This window comes from Prosopis cineraria, unplaced genomic scaffold (genome assembly GCF_029017545.1).
Source record: "Prosopis cineraria cultivar Desert tree isolate PC_DT_omini unplaced genomic scaffold, ASM2901754v1 PC2, whole genome shotgun sequence".
NCBI lineage: Eukaryota > Viridiplantae > Streptophyta > Magnoliopsida > Fabales > Fabaceae > Prosopis > Prosopis cineraria.
This window is the reverse complement of record NW_026555333.1, coordinates 6,107,086-6,120,804: the sequence shown is the minus strand read 5'-3', so window position 1 is coordinate 6,120,804 and position 13,719 is coordinate 6,107,086. Positions and strand designations below refer to the sequence as shown.

The 13,719-nt window shown below is 33.5% G+C and overlaps 1 protein-coding gene across 1 annotated transcript; it reads left to right on the top strand.

The window, feature by feature from the left end:
• The first annotated feature begins 882 nt into the window (after window positions 1–882).
• LOC129302029 (la protein 1) lies at window positions 883–6,289 on the top strand. Its single transcript, XM_054940693.1, is given in 18 exon segments — window positions 883–930; window positions 1,324–1,498; window positions 1,501–1,524; window positions 1,777–1,802; window positions 1,804–1,930; window positions 2,378–2,420; window positions 2,422–2,518; window positions 2,840–2,876; window positions 2,879–2,987; window positions 3,375–3,476; window positions 3,567–3,912; window positions 4,145–4,290; window positions 4,367–4,420; window positions 4,811–4,817; window positions 5,362–5,593; window positions 5,596–5,619; window positions 5,716–5,794; window positions 5,911–6,289. Coding segments are annotated over 18 exon segments (1,776 nt in total). The 3' UTR covers window positions 6,011–6,289.
• Window positions 6,290–13,719: the final 7,430 nt, after the last annotated feature.

Sequence of the window (13,719 nt, the reverse complement as noted above, 5' to 3'; positions counted from 1 at the left end):
AAGCATCCATAGTCAAAGTGGCGTTCTTGATTTCCACGTCAATGATATCAAGGTTAAGTTGAGAAAGAATCTCAAGGTTGAGCTTAGGAAATTTAGTAGGCTAGGAAATAGCTTGAGAGACGAGAGGATCTTTAGAATACAAATCCTGAAAGAAGGAGGAGGCCATAGATTTTAGGGGGTCATTATTGATCACCTAATCACTTGAATCAGATTTCAAAGCCTTAATCTTTTTCCTCTTTCTCTTGATGACAGTGGTAGCATGGGAGAATTTGATATTTCTATCACCCTACTGGAGCCATTGATAGTGAGATTTTTGGTATCAAAGTAATTCTTCCTGAGTTGTTAATCCATAATAATCTTTCCATAATGTTTTTTTCTAACCTAGCCAATCCATATGAGGGTTACCAGTTCGAGAACGATCAATTCCTTTCAGTATTTGCATCAAGTCCGTCTTTTTTTTTTTTTTTTACACTACCAATTCTAGTCTCATTCCAAAACTGGCTGAAAGATGAAAGGCAAACACCCCAAAGTAATATTCAGGTCAGTAATTGGTAATTTCTGGTTGCTTTTAACAATCCCCTCCGTGCTCTGTGGCACGATTCCATGAATCCACGATGATCAATTCAGGCGGGACGAGAGGTGAGGGGTGAGGATTATATTTGAGTTGAAGAACTTCACTGGTTAAAAAAAAAAAAAAAAGGATCGTTGGAACTCCTAAGCTTCAACTCAAATATAAGGCGGAGGGGTTTTTGCCATCCTATATCTATATATATATATATATATTTCCCTCTTCTTTCTCCTTTTAATTTAATCTCTCTCTTTATATTTGCCTTTCACCTGTGGGTATGGTTCATTTCTTTTTTCTTTTTGGGCCTGACGCGTATGGCTCATGTCTACGTGAGTGTATGGTTCTTTATTGATATTAATAAGGTTTGTAAAAGTAATTTATAAAAAAAAAATCAAAACAGTATACAATAAAATTATTATCTATTTTTATCATTATATATTTTAACTAATTTTTAAATTAAATTATTTAAATAAATTTTAATTTATTCAACTACTTTTAAAAAATATTTAAATAATTCACGTTATATTTACAGATATTTAATTTAATTTATTAACTTTAGTTAAATTCTAAACTCCGGTACTATTTTTTTTAATTCACACACACCACTAGAATAGTCAGAAACAAAGCGGAAGGACTCCTAGCCCCAAAACCCTAATCATACAGAAGCAATCGCCTCCCCATCGCGTCTTGATCTCTCTTTCTTCCTTCGTCCGTACAGCAATGGCAACGCCGTCGTTGGACGAAGAAACAGCTAGAAAGTGACGCGACAAGTATGCGATACACCTCACCTTTACACTCTACTTTTTCAATCCGTTTTTGGGAGAACTATCTTGAATGTTCTCTTTGTCTTCCTAATTTGCGCCTGCACCGTTTCTTTAGTTGAGTTTTACTTCAGTGACAGCAACCTTCCTAGGGACAATTTTTCAAGAAATCTATCGCTGAAAGCGAAGATGGCAGTATCCTTGTTTCTTGTCGATTATCGTGTTTTTTGCATTCGACTGTTGTTTTTTTCCTGTGTATATTAGTTCTGGCACATGACTCATGAGCCCCTGTTAGTTTCCTATTGTTTATTTTTCCCGCGACTTAATTGAAGGGTTTTGGTTTTGGCCAAACGTAATTGAAGATTGACATGTGATGCTGGGAATTTACCTGTGGTTTTCCGTATGCATTTCCGTTTTGCATTGTTGGTCTTGACTCTGATTACAAAGTGTTTAGTTTGGCTTTGATTTGTTCTTTTTACCCGGATGAGAAAACATCTTAATCTGGGACGATTGTAAAAGCCGGATGAAGTCCCTGAAGATACTGTGAAAGCTGTTGCTGAAACTTTGAGGAAATCAGAATCACTTAAGATATCCGAGGATGGTGAGTTTCTGGTTAACTTCCATGTTTATCTCTGTTTGTATAGTTTTTGCTTTTCTCTCTTGCGTGTGAGGAATCTAGGTTATATGATCTCTGTTGACGCGTGCTCGAATTGATGGAGGTGCCTGGCTTGTTTGTTTGATGTCACTATTCTTTCTAGTTTAAGGGATCGGGTTGGAGTTCCCCTTACTTGTTACTAAGAGCTGCAAAACATTTGTTTTTTCTTCCCCTTTATTTCTTGCAGTCATGAGATGAGCGAAGGAGGAATCACAAGTTCACACCCAAATTTCTGTCTGTTTCTTCTGCATAATCTAGATGATGTCTCTCTTTTTATTTTATCTTTATTTTTTGGGGAAGATTATGGTACTGTATGCAAGTGCACTACTGTTGCTAAATCTATTTTGAATGAATTCTCACCTGTTCATTTATTGATTCTACTTCATTTTTCAGGGAAAAAAGTTGGCAGGACAACTGAACTTCTGAAACCTGAAGAGGATTGAGCAGGTGGACACCAGAACAATAGCGGCATCACCATTTGAGCATGATGTGAAGCGAGAAGATATAGAGGCATTCTTTGGTCAATTTGCCAAGGTTATTACAGTATCTTGATTACTTGGATTCTTACACTTGTGTTATGAAACATATTCCTTATGCTTATTACGAGTTCTGATGCATCATGTGAGCTAGCTGGTGTGCAAAATGAGCATATGAAGTTTACTAAATCCCTTGTCAAGGATTGAAGAGATACTTCCGATGCTGGCTATAAAATCTAGTTTATATTCGCTTTAATGTTAATCTTTAAATATGTCAGATTACTGCTATTGTTGTTGTTTAGCTGCTCTGTTGCTGTGATTATTTTACGAGAGACTCTTTCACAACAACAGTGAAAATCTGCCGCTTTTGTTATTTCAGGTTAATAGTGTCAGGCTTCCTCGTCATGTTGGAGACAAAAGTTCTTCTGTGGCACTGCTCTCATTGAGTTTGCAGCAGAACAAGATGTCGGACAAGTTTTGGAGAAAAAATTGGCCTATGCAGGAGCTGAGTTAGAATTGAAGTTTAAGTAAGAAAATCAATAGCTGTTATATACCATTACTTTGAATGAATGAAACACTAAACTTCCTTTCTTTCCCTTTTTGCATTTTTGTAATTTCCCTTATGTCAGAACAATTTTTGAAATAAAAGAATGGTATTGGACCAAATTTTCTGTCAACTGCTCTCGTAAACAGTCTGAAATGAAAGAAGGTTCCGAGATAGGTATGAATTCTGTGTCTATGAAAGTAAACAAAAGTGTTTGAAAAGTTGATTTTGAGTCAATGATGATTGGTGTGGCATTTTGAAGAATTTCTATCATCTGTAATGTAGCTTACAGTATGAGACAGGATGCACTACTGTTAAGCATCTGTTGATGCATATCTTAGTCATCTGATGTTGATCATATCCAATTCAGGAAAGACTTCGATGCAGAGAGAACAAAGGAGTTGGAAGAGTATGGAAAATCTGGTGCCCATATGGTTTCAAGTCACCAGAACAACACAAATGCTGAAGCACAGTAAGAAGTTGCCAATTTCATTAACCCCACCTGGCCCCTACTAAATGGAATGATTCCAAAGCTGATTGTTGTCATTCATGTTGACTACAGTTACCCCAAAGGCTTGATTATTTCCTTCAAGCTAAAAACGGATTCAGATGATGTTCCTCTGGGACAAAATGGTGTTCATCAAGAAGCCAATGGCAGCAATAGTGCCTCAAACAAAGATGAACAAAATCCATCAGAAGATGTTATTGAGGTTAATGAACAAAAGGCGTCAGATAATATTGACAATGATAAAGAACACAAAGAGGCCAGTGAAGGAAATGAAGCTAAAGGTGAAGAAAAGATTCAAGAAAGTGAAGTAAAACTTTCAGCCAATGCTTACAAGGACAACATGAATGTTGTGATACGTGAGGATTTGAAGGGTGTCTTTGAGAAGTTTGGTTCTGTGAAGGTACTAACCATTTTCTTTTCCTACTATTCTGGAAGATTTATAGCATCGTTAGTTTGAATAACAGCTACGCAAGTTGCCTTATTCTTTCTTTCGTTTTTTTTTCTCCCTAAGTGTTGTTGGTGGTTTTTTTTTTTTTTTTTGGGGGGGGTGGGAACAAGTGGTCCATCTTCAAGATTTTGAATTGATGATGGAGACTAGTCTATTAATCTCATACTCTTGTTTGCCTACTCAGTACATTGATTTCAAGATTGGAGCAGATTCAGGATACATCCGGTTTGAAGAACCTGAGGCTGCTCAGAAAGCTCGTGCTGCTGCAGTTCTTGCTGAAAAGGGGGGCTGCTGTGAAGAACTTTATTGCTACTCTGGATCCTGTGTCTGGTACTCACATCTAATTCTATTTGAAACGTGATTCAACTTGTTCGTTTACAAACTCAACACCTAAGCTGAGGTCTAGCTGTGTGATGCTCCCACAGGCGACGCCGAAAGGAATACTGAGCCCTCTCCGTTGGTAATCATCGAAAGCACCGAGACAGCAAGAACACCCGAGGAAGGTAAGTGGGCAACCTAATCAGTGTCTTGGATTTCACATGAATAAGTTGTTTTCCCTTTCTTGTTCTTCGATTTTTAACTTGGAAAAAGCTTCAAGTGTATCATTCTTTCTCAGGGGAGGAAGGCACGGTAGGGGGGCAAAGCATTCCCCGCTCTAGAGAGAGAGGAATCTGCAATGGGTCGCCCAAATAAAGCTCAAAGAGTTGGAGCAGCTTAAATTCGTTCTATTGAAGAGATCACTTTAATTTTAATTTGCCTGGTGCTTGATGTATTCCCTGTATTTAAACTGTTAGTCTTACTCTGTTAAATTATCGCCCCCTTGCAATTTTCCCATGCAATTTTACTGCAGGTGGACCGTACCTCTTCTTAGATTTTCATTTAAAAGTCAATTAGATTGTATGTTTTCCAATTTATATGTTTAATTTCATTATATAGTCTAAAATGAGGCACGTGATAGATAATTGATTCATTATTCACTATACAGTTTTTTCAATGATTTTTTATATTACATATTATATACTATTATCTATGAAATAAAATATATTACAACCACCATCGTGATATCTCATGCCGCTGAGTTTTTACTTAATCAGCTCCTATTCTCCCTTTTGTGGGTCCCCAGACAACTTTAGCATGTTAGAGCTATGACCATCACTCTTTTATTTTGTGCGATGCTCCTTTACTTAGCTTTATGTAGATTTTGTAATTTTTCCTCTCTCCTTTTAATTTCAAAATTTTAGTAGATATAATAAAGTGGTTTATTGGTTAAAATGGCCCTTCGGCGTTTGCATACGTGTGCGGCATTTATCAGCCACATTTTTACTTCAGGAGTTATATCGTACATGGTCCAAAATAAATATCATTCATGGCTTGCAAGTAGTATAACTCCCAATCCATTAGTTGGTGGTTTTTTTTTTTTTTGGGGGGGTGGGAACAAGTGGTCCATCTTCAAGATTTGAATTGATGATGGAGACTAGTCTATTAATCTCATACTCTTGTTTGCCTACTCAGTACATTGATTTCAAGATTGGAGCAGATTCAGGATACATCCGGTTTGAAGAACCTGAGGCTGCTCAGAAAGCTCGTGCTGCTGCAGTTCTTGCTGAAAAGGGGGGGCTGGCTGTGAAGAACTTTTTGCTACTCTGGATCCTGTGTCTGGTACTCACATCTAATTCTATTTGAAACGTGATTCAACTTGTTCCGTTTACAAACTTAACACCTAAGCTGAGGTCTAGCTGTGTGATGCTCCCACAGGCGACGCTGAAAGGGAATACTGGAGCCTTCTCCGTGGTAATCAAGAAAAGCACCGAGACAGCAAGAACACCCGAGGAAGGTAAGTGGGCAACCTAATCAGTGTCTTGGATTTCACATGAATAAGTTGTTTTCCCTTTCTTTGTTCTTCGATTTTTTTAACTTGGAAAAAGCTTCAAGTGTATCATTTCTTCTCAGGGGAGGAAGGCACGGTAGGGGGGCAAAGCATTCCCGCTCTAGAGAGAGAGAATCTGCAATGGGTCGCCCAAATAAAGCTCAAAGAGTTGGAGCAGCTTAAATTTCGTTCTATTGAAGAGATCACTTTAATTTAATTTGCCTGGTTGCTTGATGTATTCCCTGTATTTAACTGTTAGTCTTACTCTGTTAAATTATCGCCCCCTTGCAATTTTCCCATGCAATTTATACTGCAGGTGGACCGTACCTCTTCTTAGATTTTCATTTAAAAGTCAATTAGATTGTATGTTTTCCAATTATATATGTTTAATTTCCATTATATAGTCTAAAATGAGGCACGTGATAGATAATTGATTAATTATTCACTATACAGTTTTTTCAATGATTTTTTATATTACATATTATACTATTATCTATGAAATAAATATATATTACAACCACCATCGTGATATCTCATGCCGCTGAGTTTTTACTTAATCAGCTCCTATTCTCCCTTTTGTGGGTCCCCAGACAACTTATAGCATGTTAGAGCATATGACCATCACTCCTTTTATTTTGTGCGATGCTCCTTTACTTCAGCTTTATGTAGATTTTGTAATTTTTCCTCTCTTCTTTTAATTTCAAAATTTTAGTAGATAAATAAAGTGGTTTATGGTTAAAAATGGCCCTTCGGCGTTTGCATACGTGTGCGTGCATTTATCAGCTTTCAATTTTTTACTTCAGGAGTTTATATCTGTACATGGTCCAAAATAAATATCATTCATGGCTTGCAAGTAGTATAACTCCCCAATCCATTATTAAAGTGGCCCTTCGGCGCTTGCATGCGTGTGCGTGCATTCATCAGATTACAGTTTTAGAGATATTAATTTTCATTTTATATTACTTTCATGCAATTAAAATGACTGTAGAAGACATCTTCATTTCATTTTATATTATGTACTCTCCAAAGAGAAAATTTTTTTAGTCATATTTATAAATCATGTCATTAAATTTTTATCATAAATTTTTTTTTACGTTCTCTTAAATATTAGAGAGAGAAAATATATTATTGAATTAAGTATGTTTAATAAAAGCAAAGTTGAGAATTTATTAAATTTTAAGACAAGTTAATGAATTTTAAAAACTTTATTTAATATTGGTGAAACTAGCCTTTACTATCCCCGTGCAATGGAGCAATACATTATATGAATTTAATCATATTCAACTATAAAATATTAATCTAAGCTATTCTTAAACAATTACTAAAAATACTCTAAAAATATCACTTCAACATACATTAAAATTGTTACGCTAATAGTCATGTCTTAAAACATTGCATTTTTATCGAATTACATATGAAATGAAAAAATGTCTTCATTGGTTTTAAAAACAAACACATGTTGCATCAAATTTCTAAAAATCTCTCTGTAAATAACATTTGTTGTAATAAATGTCCTATAGGGTAAGAAAATCTTCAAGCCATCTTTGCTCTTAACTCTTGATGGTGCTACATATAATTGACCATGTGTGAATACTGGCTTTGATAGATATAATCCAACATTTGGCAATGATTGCCCTTAACTTTTATTGATTGTCATTGCAAATGAAACAATAATAGGGAATTGTCTCCTTTGTATGCAAAAAGATCATCTACTCTTTTGAGAGATTCAGGTCTACTCGATGAATCAAGATTTTCTCATTTTGCTTTGTACCATTCAAAGTTATGGCTTCTATGACATTTCTTCCAACATGAGTGGTACGTAACCTTGTGCCATTGTATAGACCAGAAGCTTGGTCTATATTACGGAGTAATATTATAGGGGTCCCAACCTTCAAGTGGGGCTTATGAGGATATAATCCAGAACAAGTGATTGTGTTAAGAACTCAGTACTATACTAACAAATCATCAATGAATCATTATCTTCTGTTCACTTGCAAATGAAATCACAACTTAAAAACTCGACAAATTCACCAGGAAGTAAAGAGCACATGTAATCATTAACTTGATTAACAACTTCAATGGTAGGAATTATTAACTTGATTAACAACTTCAATGGTAGAAGCAAGAATTACTCTATCATCAAAACATTAGATAAGTAGATGACACAATTGCTTCCACTGTATCGTCATAGTCAAAAAGCAATAAATCATGAGGAACCTTTATCTTAGCTACATCATCATGTGGTTAGCCTAACTTCCCATCACCTACATCTAATAACCATTGTGAAAATTTCTTTAAATATTCATTATCATTATTTGAAATGGAGATAGTGATAAATGCATATTCTTCTTAAGTTGAAAAACTTTATTGTGGTTCCACAAGGGTGAAGAACTAATGCATGCATTTACAATTGATGCTTTTGCTCCTTTTAGAATGATAGGAAGGATTTAGTGAAAATCACTACCCATGACAATAAATTTCCCACCCAATGGATAATTAGAATGCATTATATCCCTAAGTGTGTGGTCAAAGGCTTCAATGCAATAGCATTATACCATTAGTGCTTCATCCCATATGATCAACTTTGTTACTTCAATTAAATGTGCTAATGTAGAGTTTTGTTTTATGCAACAAAAAAAGTCTTCAGTTATTTATATAGGGGTTGCAAACCTTAAATGTGCTGTCCTTTCGAATGGAATAAAGTTGCTACAATTCTGCTTGATGCCACAGTCAAACTATATCTCCTTTTGCATGAAGTGATGAAGATAATGTATTCCACAGGAATGTTTTGCTAGTGTCTTCATAGCCATAAACAAAGAAAAATCCTCCTGTTTGTGAAGATTGTGGAGGACATAATCGTATTATAAATACATCTTTACTTATTATTGAATAAACTAATTAGCCTTGAAGCTTTTATATACAAGGTGTCTCGATTATAGTTCAATTCTTGTAATATTATATGGTTAGTGATTTCAAATATTGAAGCTTGTTGAGGTAATGGTAGGGATATGTAATCTTGAAGTGATCTCCGCCCGTTACTCTTTAAAAAGCAATCGGTCTCACGTAGTGCAACCTGTTCCTTCTCAAAGATTGGCACGTCAACCGTTGTAATGTATAAAAAAAATTAAATAATTATTTATAAATATTTTACAAAACATTTTAATTGATAATAACTAGATTGAAAAAATTTCAAATTACCTAATAGGCTTTGATCGTTTCTAAAGATATATAACAATCTTTAGATAAAATTTTTAAGTATTATTTCATACAAAGTCAGGATGACTCAAGCAATAACATAGTGACATAGTCATAAATATTCTTCTCAATAATGTTCCTGAAGCCTAAGTCATAGCTTCATGTATTGCATTTATATATTCTTTATCATCATCTAGTAATCCTAATACAAAGCAGGCATCTTGAATGTTTTATAGACTACTTCATTAAACAATTTTAATGGCATCATATGAGAAAGACTAATAATATTGTCAAAAGAAATTCTAAGATAGTATAGCTCTCTAGATGATGGAATTACATGAGTAATCCTACCAATAACAAAACCACGTTCCTTCTTTTCCAGATCATTTTGATCTTTAATAAACATAAGAATGAGGGAACTCAATATACATGAGTGTTTGGGCAACTTCATCCCACTCATTCCTTTTCACATCCAGCTAGAAACTACGACTCACATACTCTTTGTTTATCCAACAATTTAGCTTATCATCATCATAGAATAAATGACAGACTGTTGATTGGTGAGATAAAATCATAATCTCTTACAGAAGGAAATATGTGATGTATGTCAAAACCAAATATATGCCAAGATCCCTCACATGCAAATATGTATTGACAATTATAATATTGTTAAATCTCATCATGATGTCATATATTATAGCAAGCACCCTATCATTTCCTTTGCTTATATACTTAAATAAGTAAAAGAAATGTAAAAATGTAATGAAGTGAAAGAAAATTTGTGATTCAAATAGCATATGTGAGAGTTTAAGATAATCAAATTTAATATATTATTGTATTCAAATGTAAGAATATAAATGTAGTAGACAATACTTAAGTTTTGAATTATAACCTGCTTTAACCGTTCCACAAAATTTTTCTCTTTAATGGACTTCATCAATGATTGCAATTTCAATTTAAGGGTTTTACACAATATGTCTGGACGATCTGAAGGAGATAAAGAATGTCTCTCATAAAATCTAGTAATTTTTGACCAAGCAGGATTATATGTGAATGCTAAAAAGATATCTAGGTAACTAGCCCAATGACAAATAGCCATTATGTTTTGGTAATTTTGAGTTGTGTATCTAGCTCCACCAGTAAAAGACGAAGGCAAAATTATTCGTCTTCCTGCATAATTGACATTCCTTTCACCGTTGATTAAAGCATCAGACAAATCTTAATATAAATCAACCCGTAACTCCTTTTAATGAGTCTTCACCCAAAGTAATTTTTGTGATTCAATCATTGTATAACCATCAACTATAAATTGCTGGAATAATCTATGTGCATGTAGCAATGATGAGATTTCATTAGCCCGTGTCATAAGTTGAAATGAGAAATATTCCCTCATGGTAACCCTTTTTTTTCTTCTTAGTTGAGCTAAGAGTGTCTTCATGGTGATCAACATCATCCCTATATCCGTCCTCACCAAATGAAAATAGTATAGGATATTGAAGAAGGATGTAAGATGGATGTAACTCATTTATATACTGGGGTGATCCTGATAACTCTTAAACAATAACATCTCTTCTACGAAAATCTATATCAATGTCACCGACAACCAATACTGCAACCTCTGATGCTATAAGAAGATTATATATACGACCATCGTGTTTTTGAGTGCTAATCAAGCACAATTCAAATTGTTCATGCTCCCTTCTTCTTAAAATGATGATGTTGTCCTATATTATAGCACGAAAGATTCACTTCATCCAAACATCCTTTATTTTTTGAACAATTGATGTGTCAATGCTCAATGACTTTTGATGATTGCTGCATTAAATTATTAATCAATTAATATTATTTTTGCTATTAAATTAAAATTTAGAAAATTATTCAAATAACTAAAGTTGAGAAAGTATGTACCTTACAATAAAGATTCTATTTGCAACTTCATTATCAGTATCATAGATGTATAACTGTGAGTAAACTGGTTTAGTACCTTCTAATAGTAATAGACTTCCAATTATATGGTAATTCATGCCTGATATTCCAAAGAAATAAGGCCTACCACTACTGTTATTGAATGATTGACCCTTCCACTATAAATGTGAAGGAAAACATGTTGTTATATTGTCTTATATTAGCATGGAAATTCTTAGACTCATTTGACTTCTTATCAAAGAATAGACAACGTAAAAATTCCAGTAGTGTCTGCATGGTTGGTAATACAACTTTTCCTTTACAGCAACAGAGTGAGAACAAAAAATTGTATAGAATTTGTCTTTCTTAACTCTTTCATTAAACCATAGCTAAGCTTGGCAATATTTGCATGTCTTTATAGGATCTCCTTCATCGATATAAACTGCATATGATGATAGTTAGGAATTAAGTGATTCTCAACATAAACTAGTGTCATTACTTTTTTTATATTTTTTATTAGCAATGAAAGAAGAATAATTAATTTAATTAAGTGTAGTTTGTAATTGATTAAAGAAAAAAAGTAACACAACAATATTAAATATGATATTCAATTAAATATTTAGGAAGTAATATTGATAATGATGGAAATAATTAGATAATATATTTAAATGTAGTAGTAAATATAATATATTGTACCAGTTTCTTTGATTGGTTCTTGAACATCCATGGATAAGATATGAGCAACTTCTTAAGAATTTTATGGCAAGTGGAATATAATGAAAAAATTTATTAATTAGAAAAATCTTAAAAAATCAATATTATGAAAAAAGTTATGAATTTATAATAAGATTACCTCTAACGACTTCATCATTTGCATCACTTGCATCACTATCTTCACCTAGGTTATTATTGTACAAGAATTTTATTCCTTCATAATAATGTTTAGGACCTATGAGTCACCCAAAAAATATTATCAAATTATTATAGTCCATAAGGCACAAACTATTAGGCATTTTGAGAAAACTACTTTTTAGTAAATTTTTCATATTTAGTTAATCTCACATGAAAACTTATCCAGACTTAATTTTTTGCATCGTTTATGGAATATTGAAACTAAAGCCTATAAAAATAATTTAAAAAAAAAAGACATGGCATAGGGAGTGAATGGGTCTAATTATATTAAAACACACGCGGGTGTAATTCTTGCCGTAAAAGTAAGAACTTAAATTTTATGACATTTAGTCATGTGGGCTTAAGAATCTTGTGGCCCATAAAACAAACACTTCTATGTAAGTTGGCCTATAAATTTAAAGGTTATTTGATTGTTTATTTTGGATTTTGGCCCATCTTCATTTCTTTGTTACTTGAATATGGATGTGGAAAGTTATGATTGTAGTAATCAAGGCCTTATGTTTATGTTGCCTTAAGAATATTGTGGCCCATAGAATCACATGATTGAGTAGGTGGGCTAATAGCTCTACAGAGTATTTTCAGCCAAAAATAACATTTCTTTGGGGACCAAATCTAATTTTATAATCTTTTGGTTGGTAAGCTTATTAATGTCCAAAATAGGGCATTATTAATGTGAGCTATGAGGAATGGTTGAGGCATTAATGGCAATATAAAGGCTTAATGAAGCTAATTAATGTTAAAGAAAGTTAATGTACCCAATGAGTAGGCCTAAGTGTGAGAAGTAGTATAGACATTGAATATTCTAAAAGTGAAAAATGAGAGCTAATAATGTGTGTTTAACATGTTAATAAATTTGGAATTGATTAATTACAGATTAAGTATTTGGGCACCATATTTTGGATTGGGAATCAAGCCTGAAAGTTAGTATTGAGGGGGTAAACTTTTGACCTCTTAAAGATTTGAGGTAATCAGGAGAATTTTACTTTGGATAGTTATTTATTAATTGTGCATTAATGTGAAAGTGGGTTTGTTTACGTGAATGATTGAATGTGTTGATGTGATCACATGCTATGAAACATGTGATAGTGCATTCACTTTGATTTAAACTAAACATGTGAAAGTGAATTTGAAATAAATTTCAATTTACATTGTTGTATTGGAATGAGAAATTGGTGCTTTGTTTGATAGATGTGAATTGTGATTAAGTGTATTGGGATAAAGATAATTATGTTAAGACTGATGTTCAATTTAGTAGCATATTTATCGTAAGTCCAATGTGCTAACAATGAATGAATAAATAAAATTGTAAAACTGAATGAGCATCATATATAGCATGATCAGTTGGTAGGAGTTCGCCTAGAGAGAGGAGTAGTTAAAAATTCATATGATATTTTGGTTACCTTTTGATACATGAGGGTATAGTCTTGTCCATAGTTTGTCAAGAGACTGTCCTATAGTTTGTCGATGAATAAAACCTAGCTATCTCTACCATTTGCTAAGGAGATTAACTTAGGATATACGACACTCTAAAGATTTGAGAGTGTGGAAAGCCACAGTTCGAGAGTGAGTTTTGTAATCTTTGGCCGAGTCACACCTCACAATTGGTGAGTTTAAGTAGTCCAGTTACATGGATGAAGTTCTATTGATGTTTAACCCACGTTTTCAATCAAAGGATATAAGGATGGTTTGATCATGCATATGTAAATATTTGACGTGTCACATGGTTGTTTAAGTTGTGACAAGCCATGACAATAATGTGAGTTGTTGTCACGTATCTATGTGTCTTGTGGCAATATGCTCTTTGACTGAGATGATATGTGTGAAAGTGAAATAAATTGTTAAATTTACATCTTGTAACTCATAGGCTTTTGAGAAATTAA